Here is a 24,253-nt window from a genome sequence, read left to right on the forward strand (position 1 = left end):
AGGTCGTGTAGGGTCTCGGTGTGATTCCTACACTGCTGTGTTTGTAACCTGTGTTGTGAAAAGGTGATAAGCTGAGGATATTCCCATTGAAAGAAAAAGTGTCAAATGGTTGCTATTATGGTAACTAATAGTGGCATTTCAACAGAAATCGTGTTGCAGGAGAAATTCTAGGCAAAAGAGGACCTCATAGGACTTTTTTAAAAGTCGGAGTGAAAAACAAAATCAAAATAGATCAGCTCAGATGCAAAGCTTGTGTGGTTTAGTGACCTCAACTGAGCCCCCAAGATGAAATTGTAGGCATATTTTCCCCTGTATGCCATTTTAACATGGCGGTCTTGCTGAAATAAAAACAAAAAATGCTCGAAATGCACAACAATTCCATCACTATCTAACAAAAGTAATAGGTTTGCGATTTAATAAATGGAAAAATATGCAGGGTACATGAACTCCCATGCTCAAATTCATGATATGCGCTCCTGTCATGCAAAGCTCTGTGCTGCGAGTGTTAATTCATAAGATCTACTCCAGTATATTCTATCAAAATGTGACACTCATATTTATTTTATACATCAGGAATCAGTGACTTTAAGAAAAATGAGCCCTCCAATGATAAAGATAAAAATATGAAGGGTATCTTGTCTGTAGCCTTGAATATATTAAACAATAACTTTGAATAGTTTATGTTTAATAAGTTGTTTAGGAATTAAGCTATCACAGGTTGTTACATTTTAAGATTAAATAATTTGTGTTTAGAATGAACTTTTAATTGGCAATATTGTTGATTTTAATGTGTTTCCCCCCTCCTTTTCATTACAGGATTAATTTATACTTGTGGAGGGACATTACAAGGACTAAATGGCACGATAGAAAGTCCTGGCTTCCCATATGGATATCCAAATGGTGCAAACTGTACATGGATCATTGTAGCAGAAGAACGCAACAGAATACAAATTGTGTTCCAATCATTTGCTTTGGAGGAAGAGTATGATTATCTGGCATTGTATGATGGGCAGCCTCATCCTGTGAACTTCAGGACAAGGCAAGTAATGTTTTGCATGGACTGTGCGACATCCTGTTTTAGAATTTGATCTGCTTCTCTAATTATCTCTGATGGGAACAGTCCTGTACAAGAAAAATGATGTCTTTCCTTGTAGAATGTATTTAGCACATCTCAATGACTTAACAATATTTTCTCTTATGCCAGAACTAACACTCACACTTCATATATTCAGACATAACTTTGATATTATTATTTATACAATATTATTTATACTAATGCGTTAGCATGTGAAATAACATAACAACTAACTTAATTTCACTTTAGACATATTTGCTTGTACATAGATCAACACAGAAACAGGAATGGATCATGTATATTGTGGTATATTTTTTTTTTAACGTTGATCTCATATGGGAGCTTCAAGGATTACTTGATTTTCATCTTCAATATAAAAGATTCTGTAGAACATCAGATTTATTTGTTGCCTCCTATTCATATAAATTGCCTAACAGTTTTCACCATTTAGCAGTTTTTTTGGAAATGCAGGGCAACATTCCCTAATTCTTTTGTTAGACTATTTGAAGTCATGAGAGGATTAGTCTCATATGTGGCTGCTGATACTCTGTATAACAAAGTTTTTATGTCCCCACACTCTCAAGAGGATGCATTTGCTACATTTAATTAGTCTTGTGTGACAGATTGAATCCATGCATGAGACGTCAGAACTGCTGCTGTAATTAAACAACCAGCAATTGTGACATTTCCATTTGATTAAAATGAAGTCTAGTCTCACATGATGCTGCAGTAGTTGCAGAGGTAGACTGGACCACTGGATAGTAACAGCATTTTAATTTGTAATACGTGTTTAAAAATGAACTTCCTGAAGTATGATTTTTGCCAGATAACACACTAATTTTCGAGTCAAATTTAAATCTCTAACAAACAAAAATAAAAAGAAACATCTTAAAATAAACTTGCTGATTTCCCACAACATTGCTCATGGACAAAAGGTGCAGGTTTATTGAAATTAATAAATTCAGATGAAATATTGGAACCCAGATGACCAGAGCATCAGACACTAGCTTTTTACCTCTCGGGCTTGGGTTCAAAGCCAGCCTGATTGGATGAAAGTTACCTCTTGTGCGTTAGCTGTAAGTGTCCTCTGTAAACAGAGTTTGGGTAGTCTCATTCCAGTTCCTCGTGACCATGGACCTACTGCCTCAACTGTCTCAAATTTGACACAAATTGGTAATCTCACTCGAAGAGGCTACAGAATGGCTAATGTGAAAAATTGGGGGAAAAAAGTGTCATACTGGTGTGGTAGTGTTTCCTCTTCTGCGGTGGGGCTAAAGCACCTTATTGGCGCAAAATAGAAAACACTTTCCTCTGCATCTAGCTGTGCTACACCTGACCTAGAATGGGAAGAATGCCATTCTGTACGACAAATATCTCTCTGCTTGATGAGCTCAATTTAAAAAAGAATCTTTATCGACTGTAGTGAGGAACTTATTGATTCATAATAATGATTTTTTTAAAACAATGAATAATTTAATTATTGATTGAAAGCAGTAGGCTATTTTTTTAAATGCAATGAGTAACTTTTAGACAGTAAATTAATGATTATGCTAAAATTTGTTAAATGGAAAATGACAGTAATTTGTTTTAATTGTTGGCTGTCAGTAAAGCTTGAAGGCTTATGATTTCAAATTGTTTATGAATGAATCAAATGCTCAGAAATAGTTGTAGTAATTGATGCAAGCCTAGAAATTACACTCTGCTATAATGGCTTACGAATGCTTCACATGGTATCACTTTGCTATTTTAACAAAGGTATTAATTAACCCATTAAAATTAAACAGCTTATTATCTCAGTTCTATATAAATATGTTTTGGTCTATAGTCTTTTTTCATTACTTATTTCATACTGTATTCCTTGCTTCTGCATATATCTATAATGAAGCTTCAATACATTCTATGTTGCGTGATGTAGAGCTGATTAAATATGTTACTGAGATGCTGGACTACTGGAGGAAAATGGGGTGAAATATTCTTTAGAGCTGTGAGCTGAGCTTCATTGGCTCAATGTTATCCTTAGACTGCAGGTTTTCACCAATATGATAACTATATAATCCACTATTGTGCCATAACATATGTTGAATCTTCAGGTTCATATCATTAGTAGCAACACTGTTTGTGGGAAAGCATTTAAATTAACTTAAAATAATGAGGATGAAGTTCATTAACTTATTTAAATCAAAGTCTTTGGACACTGAAAGGTTTTTTTTGTGATCTTTTGAATTCAAATAGAAATGCATACAGTCACCTGTTCCTAAAAACCAAGCTCAAAAGTGATAATGCAGCTCAGAGATTCTATACACACAAGCAAAGAAAAGATGTCTTCCAAAATTTGTCGAGCACATATGAATTGTGACGCTCTATATCCACATTATTAACGGTGAAGAAGGTAAAACACTCTTGCTTTTCTCTGAATTTAACAGCACACCAAACAAATCACAGGAATTCATTCACCGAAAATTGCGGCCTCACCAGGTCCGTACAAAGTGTGCACGGACCCGGCGAGGCCTCGCAAAAGCAGGTTTTCGGGTCACGACGCGCATGCGCCAAAAAACGGCTTTTCCTATCTGTCAAGATTTCTCTGTACAGATCCTCCGCATCTCCGGGAGAAGGACATCTGCAGAGCAGAGATTGGGCTATTTGCTCAACTCATGCCCAGCGGATGTCCTTCAAACTTTTACTCCTGGTAAAAGCAGGCGCATAGCTTACTTTTACCAGCGTAACACTTTTAAAACATATAAAAATTACATTTAAATATTTATTTTTATATTATAAACCTAGTCCATTAAGGTAAATTTATTTTTAACCCTATTAAAACACGTTAAAAAAAATTCCAAAAATATATATTTTTTCTAAAACATTTAATTACATTTAATTTCAATTTATTTTAAATATGTGAGGTGTTTTATTTATTATGCTGTGTTTCGGTGTTTTAGGGTTATTTCTCATTGATAGAAATGGTAACTCATACAGAGTTCCTATTTTTATCAATGAGAATACTGCATAGTGATTGGTGGTCCAGGCCCACGTGACTCCATGTCCTGAAAGACATCTTCTCATGTGCTGCGCAGTGAATCTAGGGCTCTGACCGGAATCTTACGTTCCTCTGGGACCACCAAGTACTTTCATAGAATTTTTTCGGGTCAGAGGTGTTCGTACGAAGGAAACCTCCGACGGCAATTTTCCACTCGATGTTTCTGAGATTAGAATTTCCTTAGTAGGTCACTATGAGGGAATGTAATGTTATCCAAGAAACCAGACATGTTCCCAGAATTTCACAACTAAAGTTTGTGAAAAATAGTTCTCACCTGCTCAGCTTAGTTCATAGATTTTTCAGTTTCTATTCCAGACAAGTAATGAGTTGCAATAAAGTCTCAGTTCAAATTGCTCCTTCTGTGGATTTATTTCTTTACAGCAAAATGCTCGTGTTTTCCTTATTTTAATAAATCTGTTACTTAATCTTACTTAAATAACAAAAAGTTATGATTTTAGATCAAATAAATAAAATACTTTCCTCAAACATTTTTTCATGCAACTCGTAAATTGTTTCACATGCAATTAATTCATTTTGAAATGCAGTCATTGTTACACCACAATGATTTATATGGCATAAAATCCCACAAATAGCAAAGGAGATGAATGACTAGTTGATCTGTTTTTGATGTTGTTGATAAAGGGAAGAGTGTTGGTCAAAACACCCCACCAGCAGGCTTAAGTTCATGGCGAGCTGTTTTCAGGAGACTCCATATTTGGCCATGGACCCTGGACAGAGTCCAAATAAGCCCATGCATTAATGAGTCTTGAAAGTAGCGAACTAAAATGGCCACTCAAAGGACTTAAAAATATATTAAGGCATATGAATCGTAGTTGTTTTGTGAATGTGAATTTTTTTGAGAAGTGTATTTGTAAGTTTTATCTAAGTTGAGTTGTGTGTCAATATTGGTGTCACATTGGTGTGAATTTTAACATGGAAGAGTATGTAGGTTTGGTTTTGGGTGGGGGTTTTAATAGCGACAAAATTGTTAGCGTGTTGGGAAGCCGGCTCCAACCTGCCGACTTCTGAGTTTCACTCGTCGCATTTGGGTGGTTACACGCAATCTCCTCGGGAGTGGTAGTTTGTATATACGAATTGCTCAATTGAAGCGATATTTCAACAAACTTTTAAATTTAACATTGCATCCATGGGTTTGTTAGGGTTCCTGAAAGTCGCCAGTGGAAGCAAGGTGAGAAAACAACAGAAATTGAGAGGGTTGATTAAAACTCATGGAAATACTTCAATAAATATTCAGTTTTCACAGCTGCTTTCTTACCTACTAGCGGGAAAGGGTTTGCTCACAGTATTTTTGCTGAGAGTTTATTTTCTACACTTTGGAGATTTTCTGAATTACATCAGGCTGGGTGGCACCTTGGCTGCCGTGGATTGGACGTTGGACGAGGAGCAATATGATCAGCAGCAGCAGCAACCTGCTGTTGTGAGACCTGCAGCTGGACAGCAGAGAGGGCAGCAGCAGAGAAGGGTGCAGCTCACAGAAGGCACTAAACACATCACAGGGTGTCGAGGCAGAGGCTTAGTGTTATATCTTGAATAAAGAGTCAGACTAGATACTGCAAGCTCAAAGTAAGGTGTGGCCGTAGTCTTTTATTGCAGATTTCAGAGTGCCTCTCCAGCCTGTGAGTCCTTATATACAGGTGCTCCCAAGGGATTGTGGGATCCTTTGGGACTCCAGGGAATAAGCCCTCTGGTAGTTAGACATGGAACAACACTCCCCCCACTATTGTCGTTGGTGTAATTATTTACAATGTGAGTCGATCTGGAGCCTTCCTTTCCCTGGTTGATCGTCTCTGTGCAAATGCTGATTTTGGTGAGTCGTTTGTTGGGCCCTCGCTGGGCTGCTGCGCAGCTGGCCTTGCTGGGCTGCTGGGGGTGGTGAGTCCTGCTGGGCTGCTGTGCGTGATGGGTTCTGCTTCGTGATCAACCGCTTGGTCAGTTGCCACTTGTGTGTGTGTTGGAGGGTTGAAAAAGGTGGAGTCTATTGTGGGTTGTTCTGGATAGTCCATAAATCTGAGTTTGGTTCGGTCCAAGTGTTTCCTGCAGGTGAGTCCATTTGAGAGTTTGACCACAAACACCCTACCCCGCTCTTTGGCCAAAACAGTGCCAGGAAGCCACTTGGGACCTTGTCCATAGTTCAACACAAATACAGGATCATTTATCTCAATTTCGCGTGACACATTTACGCGATCATGATATGTATTCTGTTGAAGCTGCCTGCTCTCTACCTATTCGTGTAGATCAGTGTGTACCAATGAGAGCATTGTCTTAAGTGCCCTTTTCATGAGCCGTTCAGCGGGAGGGACCCCAGTGAGTGAGTGGGGTCTTCTGCAGTAACTAAGCAGGACTCAGGATAAGCGAGTCTGCAGTGAGCCTTCAGTTACCCTTTTCAAGCTCTGCTTGATAGTTTGAACTGCTCATTTTGCCTGACCGTTGGACGCTGGTTTAAATGGGGCAGAGGTGATATGTTTGATCCCATTGCGGGTCATGAACTCCTTAAACTCGGCACTGGTAAAGCATGCCCCATTGTCACTTACAAGGACATCAGGCAGGCCGTGCATGGCAAACATGGCCCTTAGACTTTCAATGGTGGCAGCGGACCTACTTGCCGACATTATCACACATTCAATCCATTTGGATTACGCATCAACACCACTAAGAACATTTTTCCCAAGAATGGGCCTGCATAGTCGACATGGACCCTGGACCACGGTTTGGAGGGCCAGGACCATAAACTTAGTTGCGCCTCCCTGGATGCATTGCTTAACTGTGACCATGTATTACATTTGTGCACGCATGACTCTAAGTCTGCATCGATACCGGGCCACCACACGTGGGATCTGGCTATCGCTTTCATCATTATGATGCCTGGGTGGGTGCTGTGGAGATCACTGATGAAAGTGTCCCTGCCCTTTTTTGGCACTACTACTCAATTACCCCATATGAGGCAGTCTGCCTGTATAGACATTTCATCTTTGCGCCGCTGGTACGGCTTTATTTCTTCCAGCATTTCTAACGGGACACTGGACCAACTCCAGTGGAGCACACAGTTTTTTAAGAAGGACAGTAAGGGGACCTGGCTCATCCAGGTTATAATCTGTCAGGTGGTAACAGGTGATTGCTCACTCTCGAATACTTCCATTACCATAACTAAATCTGCAGGCTGTGCCATCTCCACCCCTGTGGTGGGCAATAGCAGCCTACTGAGAGCATCGGCACAGTTTTCTGTGCCTGGCCTGTGGCAGATGGTATAGTTGTATGTGGACAACATGAGTGCCCATCTCTGGATGCAGGCTGATGCATTCGTATTTATCCCCTTGCTTTCAGAAAAGAGGGATATAAGCGGCTTATGGCCGGTTTCCAATGCAAATTTGAGCCTTAACAGATATTGATGCATTTTCTTTACCTTGTAAACACATGCTTTGCTGCTTTTTCGATCATACTGTAGGCCCTCTCGGCCTTCGACAGACTTCTGGATGCATAAGCAACCGGTTGCAATTTCCCAAATTCATTAGCTTGTTGCAATACACATCCGACCCTGTACGACGACGCATCATTTGCTAATAGCAAATGCTTACATGGATCGTACAACACAAGCAATTTGTTTGAACATAACAGCTTCCTAGCTTTCTCAACGGCATTTTCTTGGCTTTTACCCCATACCCATTCATCTCCTTTACACAGTAAAGAGTGCAGGGGTTCTAACAATGTGCTAAGACTCGGTAAGAAGTTACCAAAATAGTTCAGGAGTCCTAGAAACGACTGCAGCTCCGTCACATTCTGTGGTCTTGGTGTGTTCTTGATTGCCTCCGTCTTCGAATCGGTGGGCCTGATGCCGTCCGCTTCGATTCTTTACCCCAGGAACTCCACTTCAGGCGCCAGGAAAATGCACTTCGAGCATTTTAGCCTGAGCCCCACACAATTGAGCCAACTAAGAACTCCTCATCATTCTGCAGGTGCTCGACGGTGTCCCGACCTGTAACCAAGAATTCGTCCTGAAAGACCACGGTGCGCCGGACCGACTTCAGCAAGCTTTCCATGTTCCTCTGGAATATCGCTGTGGCTGATCGAATCCCAAAAGGGCATCTGCTGTAAATGAAGAGGCCTTTGCGCGTGTTGATGCAGGTGAGGCCTTTCGATGATTCCTCCAGCTCCTGTGTCATGTAGGCCGAGGTCAAAATTGTTGGAGGGAGATGATTGGGAAACCTTTGTGGAGCGACTCGACCAATACATCGTGGCACAAAATAGAAACTGACGGGCTTTTTTAGGAGACTTATCGCCGTGTGTTATTTTTCCAATGGGCTTAATGCTGAGAAAAAATATTACTGCCCACCCCACCCCCCCCCCACTTTTTTTGGGCGGAATCAGCAGGATGGACGAATTCAACGCCCATAATATCGCCCAGCGTTACCTTCCGCACAGAAATAACGCCGAGATTCAATATTAGCTCCCGCCGACTGTTTTTTGTCGTAAAGATCATTTTTACCCAAACTAGCGGCCATGGAGATCGTCTATTGTCAATTTCACCACCTCTCACACGTATCGCCCACAATATCGCTTGCTCAAAAAACCGCCCACAAAAAGTGGAACTTACCGGAGTGAATTACAGCGTTATGGACGCCATGTTGTAGATCACATGTCGCGTCCTTTAAAAGGCTGCTGTGCTTCAACCTCGGCAGAGTTCGGATGTACTCTGCAGGTCGTTGGAGTTGATGTGAACATCTCTGAAAACATCTTGACTACACTGTGACCGATTGGAATTGAAGAGGTGTGTTCGTCGAGACATTCCTTGTTTGTGTGCAATCGGTGGAAAACAGAGAGCCACTGCAATGGGGCCTATCTTTCTCACCCTCTCTTCATGACCAAATACACACAGCAGACTCGAGATCGCAGAAGGAATGCTGCACCGCATTATGTGCCCAATGTACAAAGTGATAGACAGATGAGGAGCACCAGAGTTACACACCCCGCAAGTACAAGGAGAAGCATTCTTACCTCGACTTGCCTGATACCACCTGTCATATATGTAACCACAATGAAACAACCCTGTATTACTGTGTACATGCAAGCTAGATGCACACCTAGACCACAAGGGGTGAACTTGTGGGAGACACTCCTTACCTGATCACACAGGTATAAAAAGGGAGGTCCCACGCAGGGTCATCGTTTTTGGAGTCCGGTGAATAAAGAGTTAAGGTCACAGAGTGACCTTGTCCCCAGAATGTGCCTCGTGTGGTTTCATACTGTAGAGTAAGGACTTTACACCACCTGCTTTCGGAGACTGCGCTTCCACAAAGAGGTTATCACTGAGGCATGCCAGCTAATAAGGGGAGACCTGCAGCCTGCCAGCACCAACAGAACTGCACTGTCCATCGCAGTCAAATTCACCGCAGCATGTCGTTCTACACCTCGGGTTCTTTTCAGGCCACAGCTGGCGACATTTGCGGACTTTCTCAGCATGCCACACATTGCTGCATTAGACAGGTCACTGAAGCCCTGTACGCATGCAGGAGGGACTTGATCAGCTTCCCTATGACCAGGGAGGCACAGAGTGAGAGGGCTCTAGGTTTTTCCAGCATTGGAAACTTCCCCAAGATGCAGGGAGCAATAGACTGTATGCATATCGCGATGCGGGCACACTTTCAGGATGCTGAGGTTTTCAGGAACCGCAAGGGATTCCACTCGCTGAATGTCCAGCTGTTTGTTGACCACCAGCAAATTATACTGGCAGCGAATGCTCAATTTCCGGGCAGCATCCATGATGTGCACATCCTGCGTGAGAGCACTGTATCTGACTTGTTTAACAATGAGCCACAAGGTCAATGCTGGATGGTTGAGGACAAAGGATATGGCCTTGCCACCTGGCTGATGACCTCCCTGAGTGATACCCACACCGAGGCCGAGAGGCGATACAACGAGAGCCATAGAGCAACTTGCAATATCATGGAGAAAACCATTGGAGTGCTGAAGCAGCACTTCAGATTCCTGGACCACTCAGGAGGCGATCTCCAATATCACCCTGAGCAGGTAGCTCAATTCATGGTGGTGTGCTCTATGGTACACAACTTGGCTATCAGGAGGGAACAAGAATTGCCTGATGCGTCTGACAGTCCACCTCACCAGAGAGAGGAAGAGGAGGACGAGGAGCGGACGTTGACGTTGGCCCAGACAATCAGGCTGACGCTGAAGCCATGCCCCTGCCCCCCTGTACACCGCATGAAAGGGCCCATGGTGGCATAATAGCTGCAAAAGCCTTACGTCAGGAGCACTTCCCATACCTCAGGAGCCTCTTATCAATGAAGGCAGACATTGATGCGGAGATTCAACATCACCTTCATTGTGCCAGTGCAGTCTTTGACCATCTGAGGTAAAGAGTGTTCGAAGACCAGACCCTTAAATCTACCACCAAGCTCATGGTCTACAGGGCTGTTGTAATATCCGTCCTCCTATATGGATCAGACACATGGGCGAAGTACAGAAGACAACTCAAGTCGCTGGAGATATAAAGCAGCAACGATGTCTCCGCAAGATCCTACAAATCTCCTGGGAGGATAGACGCACCAACATCAGTGTCCTCACCCAGGCTAACATCCCCAGCATTGAAGCACTGACCACACTTGATCAGCTTCGCTGGGCAGGCCACATAGTTCGCATGCCAGATATGAGACTTCCTAAGCAATTGCTCGATGCAGAGCTACTTCAAGGCAAACGAGCCAAAGGTGGGCAGTGGAAACGTTACAAGGACACCCTTAAAGCCTCCCTGGTGAAGTGCGACATCACCACTGACACCTGGGAGGCCTTGGCCGAAGATCGCCCTAAGTGGAGAAAGTGCATCCGGGAGGGCATTGAGCTCTTCGAATCTCAAGACCGCAAGCGTGAAGAGGTCAGGCAAAGACAGCGGAAGGAGTGTGTGGACACCCCCTTTCCCCGAAGAATTTCTGTCCCACCTGTGACAGGATCTGTGGCTCCCGTATTGGACTGTTCAGCCACCAAAGAACTCACTTTAGGAGTGGAAGCAAGTCTTCCATGATTCCGAGGGACTGCCTATGATGATGATGATGATAATGACATCAGGTGCTCATCAATGATCGCTTTACCCTGAAAGAACATTGGTGTTATTTACAAGGCTGACGCGCGGCTGCTTTCAGTGCCTCTCAGCTCCCTCACTCTCTATCTTCTCCTCTGCGCATGTCATGGTGACCCTTGACTTCCAGAATTATGGGAATCAAGCATTGCCATGCCATTGCTAAGGACGGCCACACTTTACAGCAGAAGGTCAAAAAAGTTTAACGCTACCACCCATTTGATATCGCTCGCGGTAACGCCCATTTTCAAAAATGTAAACTAGGTGTTTTGAGAATGGGCGAGAAGCCGGCGATCTGAAAACCTTTTTACTGCCCACACAGGAAATAACGCCCATTTTTGGGCAATAAGCAAAAGTGGGGATTCTAGCCCCTGGTCTTAGAATAAGGGGCCGCCCATTTAAAACTGAGATGAGGAGGAATTTCTTCTCTCATAGGGTTGTAAATCTATGGAATTCTCTACCCCAGAGAGCTGTAGAGGCTGGGTCATTGAATATATTTAAGGTGGAGATAGACAGATTTTTGAGCGATAAGAGAATAAAGGGTTATGGGGAGTTGACAGGGAAGTGGAACTGAGTCCATGATCAGATCAACCATGATCTTATTAAATGACGGAGCAGGCTCGAGGGGCCTATTTTTTATGTTCTTATGTTCTTATGTAAGATGGAAAAGTGGGATAAAATAGTAAGATTCATGTGATTCTACTAAAGAACAGAAATTTAACAATATAACATTTTCTTATACACCCATGTGCATATCCTTGTGCAACTTCAAAGATTTACTCTAACTTTTCGTATCGCTCCTATGTGGTACAAACCCTGTGGCTTCAGCAGAGGCTGTGGCTGGCTGCTCACATCCCTGCTCTGACTCCAGAGATGCTCTTGGCTGACGTCCTCTGAGTTTTGGAGCCCATAAGGGCCCCGCCAAATACTGCTTCATCTGCACCTGTACAGGGCAGACTCAGCCATCAGTACACGAGGCAACTTGTTGGGTGTTGACTGAGGGGGCGGGGGAAAGTGTGAGTATCTGAGTATTACGCTCATAATAAAGGATGAAACTGAGCACTGTATGCAATGAATAAGTGTGACCTTAGCTCCTTTAATTGAACTCCAGAATGCTGGTACAGCGTGGGAGGCCTGCTTAAATGCAGTGCTGGCAAGGGATGCTGGGATCCCTTGGTACTCCAACAGGTAGGCCCTCTGGTGGTGGTATGATACAGGTTGCCAAGGGTTACATATATTACATCACTCCCTCGTAAAGTCAGTACACTTATTTACAGGATGAGACGATCTGGGGCCTTTCGCTCTCTTGTCGATCGTCTTGGTACAAATGCAGGTGTGGGTGAGTTGGTTGGTTCTTCACTGGGCTGCTGGGGATGGTGAGTTCGGCTTTGTGGTCAACCATGATATTGGTTGCCACTTGTGCGTGTGTTGGAGGGTCGAAGTTGGTGGTGTCCTCTTCGGATTGCTCGTAACTGTTAGTGAACCGCAATTTGGTTTGGTCCAAATGCTTTCTGCACGTTCGTCCATTGGCCAATTTGATCTGAAACAACCTACTCCCTTCTTTGGCTATGACCGTGCCAGCAAGCCATTTGGGACCAGGTCCATAATTGAGTACAAACACAGCGTCATTGAATTCAATATCGCGTGACAAGTTTGCGCGATCATGGTACATGCTTTGTTGATGCCGACCGCCGTCGACATGATCATGGAGATCAGGGTGGACTAGAGAGAGCCTTGTTTTGAGCGGCCTTTTCATGAGCAGCTCGGCTAGGGGAACTCCAGTGAGTGAGTGGGATCTGGTGCGGTAGCTGAGCAGGACTCGGGACAGTTGGGTCTGCAGGGAGCCTTCTGACACGCGTTTCAAGCTTTGCTTGATGGTTTGAACTGCCCGTTCTGCCTGGCCATTGGATGCGGGCTTGAACGGGGCAGATGTGACGTGCTTGATCCCATTGCGGGTCATGAATTCCTTGAATTCAGCACTGGTGAAACAGGGCCATTGTCGCTGACAAGGACATCAGGCAGGCAATGTGTGGCAAACATGGCTCATAGGCTTTCAATGGTGGCGGTGGATGTGCTTACAGACATTATTACTCATTCAATCCATTTTGAATAAACATCCACAACAACCAAGAACATTTTGCCTAGAAATGGGCCCGCAAAGTCAACATGGATCCTAGACCACGATTTGGAGTGCCACGACCACAAACTTAGCGGTTCCTCTCTGGGTGCATGCTCAGTTGAGAGCAAGTGTTACATTGGCGCACGCATGACTCTAAATCTGAGTCGATACCGGGCCACCACACATAGGATCTGGCTATGGCTTTCATCATTACTATGCCTGGGTGGGTGCTGGTCCAGTCATAGCCAAAGATAGGAGTAGGGTGTTTCAGGTCAAATTGGCCAATGGATTAACTTGCAGAAAGCATTTGGACCAAACCAATAGTGGTGCAATTTTTTCATCCCGTAAATGCACGCCAGAGCTTCTTTTTCAATCATGCTGTAGGCCTTTTCGGCCTTGGACAGGCTCTTGGACGCATAGGTGACCGGTTGCAAAATTTCCGATTCATTAGCCTGTTGCAACACACACCCGACCCCGCATGACGACGCATCGCAAGCTAGCACTAATCATTTACATGGGTTATACAGAACAAGCAGTTTGTTTGAACATAACATATTTCTGGCTTTCTCAAAGGCAGTCTCTTGTGAATTCCCCCATACCCAGTCATCTCCCTTACGCAGTAGCAGATGTAGGGGTTCTAGCAAAGTGCTTAACCTGGGTAGGAAATTACCGAACTAGTTGAGGAATCCCAGGAACGACCGCAGCACCGTCACGTTCTGTGGTCTCGGCACGTTCTTGATGGCCTCAGTCTTGCCGTCGGTGGGTCTGATGCTGTCTGCTGCGATTCTTCTCCTGAAGAACTCGACCTCTGGCACCAGGAAAACACACTTCGAGCATTTCAACATGAGTCCCATGTGATCTAGCCGACTTAGAACCTCTTCCAGTTTATTCAAGTGGTCGATGGTGTCCCGACCTGTGACCAGTATGTCGTCCTGGAAAACCAGGTGCATGGAACCGACTTTAGCAGGCTCTCGATGTTCCGTTGAAAATTGCCGCGTCCGAACGAATCCCAAACGGGCATCTGTTATAGATGAACAGACCTTTGTGCATGTTGATGCAGGTGAGGCCGTTCGAAGATTCCTCCAGCTCCTGCGTCATGTAGGCCGAGGTCAGGTCCAACTTGGTGAACGTCTTTCCTCCAGCCAGGGTCACAAATAGGTCGTCTGTCTTGGGTAGCGGGTACTAGTCCTGGAGCGAAAAACGATTAATCGTTACTTTATAGTCCCCACATATTCTGACCGTGCCATCACCTTTGAGTACCGGGACAATCGGACTGGTCCACTTGTTGAATTCTACCGGTGCGATGATGCTTTCCCACTGCAGCCTGTCCTGCTCAATTTCCACTTTCTCTCGCATCATATATGGTACCACCCGTGCCTTGTGGTGGATGGGTCGTGTACCGGGAACCAAGTGGATCTGCATCATCGCTCCCGAGAAACTTCCAATGCCTGGCTCGAACAACGATGGGAACCTGCTCAGGTCGTCGTCGTTGGACAAAAGCGCTCGGATGTCGTCCCAGTTCTAGCAGATTTTTCCCAGCCAACTTCTGCCGAACAGTGTGGGGCCATCTCCTGGCAGGATCCATAGTGGGAGTTCGTGCACTGCTCCATCAAGGGAGAATTTTACATCTGCGCTGCCAATTACAGGGATCAGCTCTTTGGTGTAAGTTCTTAGCTTGGTGTGAATGGGGCTAAGCTTGGGCCTGTGTGCCTTGTTGCACCACAGCCTGTCGAAGCTCTTTTACTCATTATAGACTGACTCGCACCCGTGTCCAGTTCCATGTATACTGGAATTCCATTCAGTTCAACTTTTAACATAATCGGTGGACATTTTGTGGTGAATGTGTGTACCCCGTACATTTCTGCCTCCTCGGGTCGAGTCTCCAATTCAGCTTGATCCACCATGGATCGATCTTCCTCTGCAACGTGGTGGTTTGCAGCCTTTGTACGCATAGTGTTTGAAGCAGCATTGATGGGCCCGATGATCACCTCCACAACGCCAACAGGGTGTTAACTACCTCGCATTAACGATTGATGGCAGACTCTGGGTCATCTGAGGTCATGCAGCAGCCGGCATGTACGTTCTGCCATAGGCATTCGTGCTTGAAAACGACGTTACTTTGTGACGTTACTAGCCGAAACCTGTTTATGCTGCAAGATTTGTTTGGTGTTATCGCTGGTGGACATAAATGCCTGGGCTATCGTTATGGCTTTGCTCAGATTCAGTGTTTCAACAGTCAATAGTTTGCGAAGGATAACCTCATGGCCAATGCCAAGCACAAAAAAGTCTTTTAGCATTTGTTCAAGGAATCCATAGAATTCGCAATGTCCTGCAAGGTGTCTTAGTTCGGCGACGTAGCTCGCCACTTCCTGGCTCTCCGATCGTTGACTCGTGTAGAACCGATACCTCGCCATCAAAATGATTTAGATGCTCCCGGACCAGTGTACACAATTCTTCATAGGATTTAGTTGTTGGTTTCACCGGAGCTAGAAAATTCTTCATCAGGCCATAGGTTGTTGCCCCACAGAGGTAAGAAGGATCGCCCTTCGTTTGGCAGCGTTCTTGTCTCCTTCCACGAAGTATTGGTCGAGTCTCTCCATGAAGGCCTCCCAAACATCTCCTTCTGAGAATTTCTCCAGGATACCAACAGTTCTTTGCATTTTCATTACCTCGTTGTTCGTTACCTCGTTGCCAATTATTACGCTCATAATAAAGGATGAAACCGAGTACTGTATGCAATGAGTAAGTGTGGCCTTAGCTCCTTTAATTGAACTCCAGAGTGTTGGTACAGTGTGGGAGGCCTGCGTATATACAGTACTCCCAAGGGATGCTGGGATCACTTGGGACTCCAACAGGTAGGCCCTCTGGTGGTGGTGTGATACAGTTTGCCAAGGGTTACATACATAACAGTAAGTATGAGTCTTGTGAAGGTGCACCCTCAAATAATGATCTCATCATTGTCAACCACATCCACTGACTGCTGCTGTATGGGTGAAGGCCGTGGTGGAGAGAAAAGCTATGAATTTGTACTGGCAAGGTAAGAATGTTGCAACTTATCATTATGAAGATGATCATATTTTACTCGCCGTTGAATTCAAATCAACATGACTGAGTGTTCTATGATATGTGGGTTGCCAATATGTACTTGTTTCACCAGCTGGCGGGGAGGTCCTAATTTCTCTCTCTCCAGTGGTCAGGAATGCCAAAGTGCCACTGATCTCCAGAACTTCCTCCTCTGCAACTGTTAGCTGTGAGATCTGTGGAGGCACAACTCCAGTACTCTGCATCTCCATTGTGTTTTGTGCTCACTTCTGCAACGAGGGAAAGAACAGACCTATGAGAGAGTGTAGTGGCATGTATTCACCCTATGGATGGAGTGCATTTGATAAAGATGACTATCAGGGAGAGGCATGAAATTGGATAAGGATGAGGGTGAGTGGCAGTGGTGGAATGGATAGATAGTGATGTGAGGACGTGCATAGAAAGAGAATGATGGGTATGCTTGTAAGGTAAGTTGGTGTGAGGAGTGATGTGATGGTGTAGGCTTGACAAGGCAGAGTGGGGAGGTTGGGTGATGTACACAGCAGGGTGCAGTGAAAGTGCCACTGTACTCATCTTTTGCTGACTGGTTTAGGTCATTAAAGCACTTCCTGCACTGAAACAAGGCTCCTACTGCTATCTCCTGGGCCACCTCCAGCCACGCCTTTACTGTGGCAGCAGCAGGTTTCTCCCCCCCCCGCTCCCCGCCCCATTGCTGGGGAAGAGTACCTCTCTCTTGCACCTCACTGTCCCCAGCAGTGCATTAAGCATTGCATTAAATCAAGGTGCAGCCCTTGATTATCCTGAATCCATCATGAAATTTCTCCCTCTCTTTATGCAAACTCTTAACTCCTCCATCTTTGGATTGGCCCTTTAAAGAATGGAGTTGAGATCGCATCAAACCTGCTATTGCCCAATTGACGCCAAACGCGAATGTAAAATGATAAGGTGGCTATGTTAAAATGCCACAGACAGATGCGCTGAAATTCCTTTTGGATTTCCCACATGATATCGGACCCCGCGCACTCCCAACGCTCCTCCGAATTAATATTACGGCCATTGTATCAATAGTTAAATTCATGAATGTTCATTCCTGTTTCCTCTGACCTGGGATATTTGTATGATTGACAGCTGCATGCTGTATGTTAAAAATGGCAGCTCAATGCAAAGCACATTTTGAAGCTCTGCAGTATTATCGACTTTCTTACAAACATAATAATAGCTAATTGCTTTTTAGTGAATGATTCAAAACATTATGCCTCTATGGATATATTGGGCCCTTCCTCTGCCACATCGACACCTGCCACAGACAACATTTTTGATTACTCGTGTTTTTTTCCATTTTGTTGCTCATGGAATAGGGTCTAAGCAATGCTGAATTATTTTTGAATTTCTTGCCTCTAATGGGCAATTCCTCTTTTGATGAGAAGTGATAAGAGTCCTGTTTTTCTCAAATGAGGACCATGCTAACAGAGTTACTCATTCGTGGGAAGGTGCAAGGAGTGTCTGTGGAGCAGCAGTCCAGATGATATATACCCAGAATAGTCTTATTCGCCTTTTGCTGTTAAATATTTTTCCAGAATCCTCTCAATTTAAAATGATCAAATTGTAAAATGTCATCTTGATTGATATGAATGCTTGATATAATATTCATTGTTGGTTCATGTAAATATCTGGCTGTCCATTACATTGCCATTATTTCTAGGATTGATGTCATCTATCAACTCATTAACCAGATATTTAGTCAATTGTCTTATGTCACCATGTCAAAGTTGACGACAAAGGGCAACTATCAAGGAAATTGCTTTTGACAAGAATCTCTCAGCTGCTTAGCTGATGTCGTATTGCTGGTGCACTGAACTGTGCAAGCAGCTGGTTTACACACTACAACAAAAGATTCAGCCATTTCAAGGATTTGCTGCAGCCAATTTTGAGTGCCCTCTCCTGGCATTAACAGGACATTATTGCAACCGACCCCATTTTGAAGCCATTACAACCGGCCATGTGGACAGCACTATTTTAAAAGGGGCCTACCACCAGGAGTCCAAAGTGTGTCTCTATTTCAGGCGCTAGGCCCAATTTTAACGTGGAAATTGGTGTCCGATTACGTAAAAAGGGTCCCGATGGCTATTTTAGTTAGGAACTGGTCGGAGCTTGCACCGTGCAGGCACCAATCAATAGGCAAAGGACAGAAGAGGAGAGGCCCTCTAAAGGTAAGTGTTCAATTATTTTTGTGGGCCTTCCAGACGGACTAGAAGTTAAGAATCCTGCATATGTTCAAGTGTATAATATTAAGTCTGATTGCGAAATCGGCTAAATGCACAGCAGAGAATGAACGATTCAGGTTTCAGATCAGAGGGAATGTGATCAATTTACAGAAACTGTTAGGCTGTTTACACAGGAAAGTGGTGTCAAACATTTTGTCAGTGCGCTATTAATTATGGTTCAAAAAAATAAGAGCTGTTTTAAAGAATTGAAATTCTATCCTTTTCAAATGGTGGAATGAGATCTTTAACTTCCAGCTGATTAGTAAGAAAGCACCTCAGTTTAACACATAATCTAAAGGATGATATGCCATTACTTTTCATGAAAATGAATTTCTCGATAAGCATAACTTTCAAAACCACAAACTTGTCCGATGAACATAGTTATTTTCCAAGAAAAGCTGCTATTCAAATTATTTGATCTGATTTTGAGTTTGTGGTGATGGGAAGGAGCCTTACCCACTGGCAGCACATAACAGAAAATGACATTTGTGCCTGAATTTACAAAATGTAAGACTGGTGGGCAAAGTGTCTTGCTGATGTCATGGACTTATAAAATGGCCCCTTTTGACTCCAGAATCTCACACTCAGAATGAAATATACCTTAGCTGCAGATAGAATATAAACTGCAACATAGAGATAGATAACAGATAGGATTATCCACCAGAATGATGCCAGCTCCCCAGAGTACGTGAGTAGAATGCAGAGGAAATTCTTTTGGAGCTGCTCTGAAAGCAACAATTTGTCCACCGCATTCCTTGTGCTGCCAGGAGGAATGATTGAAAAATTAAAGCACCACCAAAAAAATATAGGGCTTCCTTAGCCACTGCAATTAATTGTGATTACATTGACAAATTAGATAATTTAAGAAACAAAATGCTAAAGGTATGAACTTTGATACGACCCAAAAATGGGCACAGGCACCTTGAGGCAAGATATGCCCGTGCCCATCCAGAAAGTGCAGGCAACATGTCAATTTGGTGCTGCCTGCTGATTGTAGCACACAGCCTAGCAACTACCACACTGCAAACAGGCTGTGCGCTCAGAAGGGGGCCTAAGTTTGTGAGACTGGCTTTACTTAAAACTACCCTGCTCCTTTTCAAGGCAGTCTTTAGCTTTTGAAGCTGATCTGCTTTCTACAAAACTGAAAACTAAAAATCCTTCAACACTAGGCAGTCTGCACCTCTCAAAGCTGAACTACCCTTCTGCACATAAAAAATGCTAAAAGTGCTTCAGCACTAGCACAAATGGCCCAACAGGCCAGGGAAAGGGCACCCAGGATGTCTCATGCAGCACTCCAGCTTTGTGCAGGGGGTCACCATTAGAAGAGAGGTCCTCTACCCATTGGGGCCAAGAGGCCCTCCAGAAAGAACAATGTGGAACTAGATCACTGAGGCCATCACTGCCAGCAGTGTTACCCCAAGACCTGGCTCCAGTGCCCAAAGAAGTTTCATGACTTCAGACAAGTGGTCAAGGTCAGTGAATACCTCTTCAAAAGCTGTCTCCTACCAACTGCACCACCAGCCTCACACACTGCTCAATGCATGACCGCCCCCTCCAATCTCCACCAATCACTCACCTACCAACAATCTCTACCAAACATAAGACACACCTCACATTCCTAGCTTTACCTCACCCTCTTGGAGGAGATGGTACTGGCCATTCTTGACAGAAGCATGGCTGCAATATTGGTCAGCGGTGGTGTTGAACGAATACAAGATGCCGGTATCCTCATGTTCATCATTATCATAGGCGGTCCCTCGGAATCGAAGATGACATGCTTCCACTCTTAAAATGAGTTCTTAGGTGGCTGTACAGTCCAATACGAGAACCACAGACTCTGTCACAGGTGGGGCAGATAGTCATTGAGGGAAGGGGTGGGTGGGACTAGTTTGCCGCATGCTCTTTCCTCTGCCTGCACTTGTTTTCTGCATGCTCTCGGCGATGAGACTCGAGGTGCTCAGCGCCCTCCCCGATGCACTTCCTCCACTTCGGGCGGTCTTTGGCCAGGGACTCCCAGGTGCCAGTGGGGATGTTGCTCTTTATCAGGGAGACTTTGAGGGTGTCCTTGTCACGTTTCCTCTGCCCACCTTTGGTTCGTTTGCCGTGAAGGAGTTCTGAGTAGAGCACTTGCTTTGGGAGTCTTGTGTCTGGCATGCAAACAATGTGGACTTCCCAGCAGAGATAGAAACATAGAAACATAGAAAATAGGTGCAGGAGTAGGCCATTCGGCCCTTCTAGCCTGCACCGCCATTCAATGAGTTCATGGCTGAACATTCAACTTCAGTACCCCATTCCTGCATTCTCGCCATACCCCTTGATCCCCCTAGTAATAAGGACCTCATCTAACTCCTTTTTGAATATATTTAGTGAATTGGCCTCAACAACTTTCTGTGGTAGAGAATTCCACAGGTTCACCACTCTCTGGGTGAAGAAGTTCCTCCGCATCTCGGTCCTAAATGGCTTACCCCTTATCCTTAGACTGTGACCTCTGGTTCTGGACTTCCCCAACATTGGGAACATTCTTCCTGCATCAAACCTGTCTAACCCCATCAGAATTTTAAATGTTTCTATGAGGTCCCCTCTCATTCTTCTGAACTCCAGTGAATACAAGCCCAGTTGATCCAGTCTTTCTTGATAGGTCAGTCCCGCCATCCCGGGAATCAGTCTGGTGAACCTTCGCTGCACTCCCTCAATAGCAAGAATGTCCTTCCTCAGGTTAGGAGACCAAAACTGTACACAATACTCCAGGTGTGGCCTCACCAATGCCCTGTACAACTGTAGCAACACCTCCCTGCCCCTGTACTCAAATCCCCTTGCTATGAAGGCCAACATGCCATTTGCTTTCTTAACCGCCTGCTGCACCTGCATGCCAACCTTCAATGACTGATGTACCATGACACCCAGGTCTCTTTGCACCTCCCCTTTTCCTAATCTGTCACCATTCAGATAATAGTCTGTCTCTCTGTTTTTACCACCAAAGTGGATAACCTCACATTTATCCACATTATACTTCATCTGCCATGCATTTGCCCACTCACCTAACCTATCCAAGTCACTCTGCAGCCTCACAGCATCCTCCTCGCAGCTCACACTGCCACCCAACTTAGTGTCATCCGCAAATTTGGAGATACTACATTTAATCCCCTCATCTAAATCATTAATGTACAGTGTAAACAGCTAGGGCCCCAGCACAGAACCTTGCGGTACCCCACTAGTCACTGCCTGCCATTCTGAAAAGTACCCATTTACTCCTACTCTTTGCTTCCTGTCTGACAACCAGTTCTCAATCCATGTCAGTACACTACCCCCAATCCCATGTGCTCTAACTTTGCACATCAATCTCTTGTGTGGGACCTTGTCGAACGCCTTCTGAAAGTCCAAATATACCACATCAACTGGTTCTCCCTTATCCACTCTACTGGAAACATCCTCAAAAAATTCCAGAAGATTTGTCAAGCATGATTTCCCTTTCACAAATCCATGCTGACTTGGACCTATCATGTCACCTCTTTCCAAATGCACTGCTATGACATCCTTAATAATTGATTCCATCATTTTACCCACTACCGATGTCAGGCTGACCGGTCTATAATTCCCTGTTTTCTCTCTCCCTCCTTTTTTAAAAAGTGGGGTTACATTGGCTACCCTCCACTCCATAGGAACTGATCCAGAGTCAATGGAATGTTGGAAAATGACTGTCAACGCATCCACTATTTCCAAGGCCACCTCCTTAAGTACTCTGGGATGCAGTCCATCAGGCCCTGGGGATTTATCGGCCTTCAATCCCATCAATTTCCCCAACACAATTTCCCGGCTAATAAGGATTTCCCTCAGTTCCTCCTCCTTACTAGACCCCCCGAACCCTTTTATAACCGGAAGGTTGTTCGTGTCCTCCTTCGTGAATACCGAACCAAAGTACTTGTTCAATTGGTCCGCCATTTCTTTGTTCCCCGTTATGACTTCCCCTGATTCTGACTGCAGGGGACCTACATTTGTCTTTACTAACCTTTTTCTCTTTACATATCTATAGAAACTTTTGCAATCCGTCTTAATGTTCCCTGCAAGCTTCTTCTCATACTCCATTTTCCCTGCCCTAATCAAACCCTTTGTCCTCCTCTGCTGAGTTCTAAATTTCTCCCAGTCCCCAGGTTCGCTGCTATTTCTGGCCAATTTGTATGCCACTTCCTTGGCTTTAATACTATCCCTGTGATCACTGATCAAGTGTGGTCAGTGCTTTAATGCTAGGGATGTTAGCCTGGCCAAGGATGCTGATGTTGGTGCATCTGCCCTCCCAGGGGATTTGTAGGATCTTGCGGAGACATCGTTGGTGGTATCTCTCCAGTGACTTGAGGTGTCTGGTGTACATGGTCCATGTCTCTGAGCCATACAGGAGGGCGGGTATTACTACAGCCCTGTAGACCATGAGCTTGGTGGCAGTTTTGAAAATCTGATCTTCAAACACTCTTTTCCTCAGGTGGCCGAAGGCTGCACTGGTGCACTGGAGGCGGTGTTGAATCTCGTTGTCAATGCCTGCTCTTGTTGATAAGAGGTTCCCGAGATATGGGGAGTGGTCCACTTTGTCCAGGGCTGTGCCGTGGATCATGATGACTGGGGGACAGTGCTGTGCGGCGAGGACAAGCTGGTGGAAGACCTTGGTCTTATGGATGTTTAGCGTAAGGCCCATGCTTTCGCACGCCTCATAAGTTATCCTGCTTCTCACATCCTACTTCCCCCTCATCCCACACTATCTTCTGATTTACAAGATTCACATGGTGTAAGCATACAACTCTTGCTTTATCCCCGTCCCCTCACCACAACCCTACCCTTGTGCCTTCCTCATTTCAGACATCCAAGAAATCCATCCTGCCCAGTCAGTGGGTGACTGAGGAGAGGAGAGGAGAGGAGGAAGAAGGAGAAGGCGAAGAAGACAAAGGAGGAGGAGGAGAAGAAGAAACAGCACCATTACTTGATTTCACACTCCGAGGTCCTCGGGGGCATCCAGCAAGGCCATTTGCAGTGTCCTCCACTGAAAGTCAGACATGCCATGCTGCACCAGTCATGCTGCAGCCATTGGGGTAGCATTGCATGACATCACTAGGATAGGCTAAGACACACACAAGACAGTCACTAAGGGAATGCACAAGGGTGATTAGTTGATTTTTTTGATGAACTATTGGATAAAGTTGGATTGGAAAGTTTGCTTTATGGTGGCTTCTATTTCATTATTGTGGCCAAGAGGATGGTGTGATGGTCAGTAACAGAGGGAAGGTAAGGTCTGGGACTAATTTTGAAAGAGGATTGTGTTCACTGGTACTGCAGGTGGATGATTCCATCCTGGATATCCCGGCAGGAATGTGGCTGTCTGGGTTGCCACCTCTTCTGCTTTTTCCTCTTATGCTTCATCCTCCCTCTGGGAGCAGCTTGTCCCCTTTGCTGCCTCTGCTCCACCTCCATGTGATGTTGCAGCCCAAGTGGGATTTTAACTAGAGCCTCCAGGACTGGGAGCAAGTGGTGTTCCCAGAGGCCTTTCTTTAACAGCAAACATCCAGCAACATTCCCGGCACATTTTTAACAACTTTTATAATCTAAACTTACCTGAAATTTCTGTGTGTCTCTTTAA

The 24,253-nt window shown here is 44.7% G+C and overlaps 1 protein-coding gene across 1 annotated transcript in view; it reads left to right on the forward strand.

The window, feature by feature from the left end:
• The window catches only part of csmd3b (CUB and Sushi multiple domains 3b), a 3,002,015-nt gene that overhangs the window by 335,643 nt on the left and 2,642,119 nt on the right, over positions 1 to 24,253 (forward strand). Inside the window, exon 2 of the mRNA XM_070874966.1 lies at positions 817 to 1,039. Coding sequence (XP_070731067.1) covers positions 817 to 1,039 — 223 coding nt within the window. The remainder of the gene's footprint in view (positions 1 to 816; positions 1,040 to 24,253) is intronic.

This window comes from Pristiophorus japonicus, chromosome 1 (assembly GCF_044704955.1).
Source record: "Pristiophorus japonicus isolate sPriJap1 chromosome 1, sPriJap1.hap1, whole genome shotgun sequence".
Taxonomy (NCBI): domain Eukaryota; kingdom Metazoa; phylum Chordata; class Chondrichthyes; family Pristiophoridae; genus Pristiophorus; species Pristiophorus japonicus.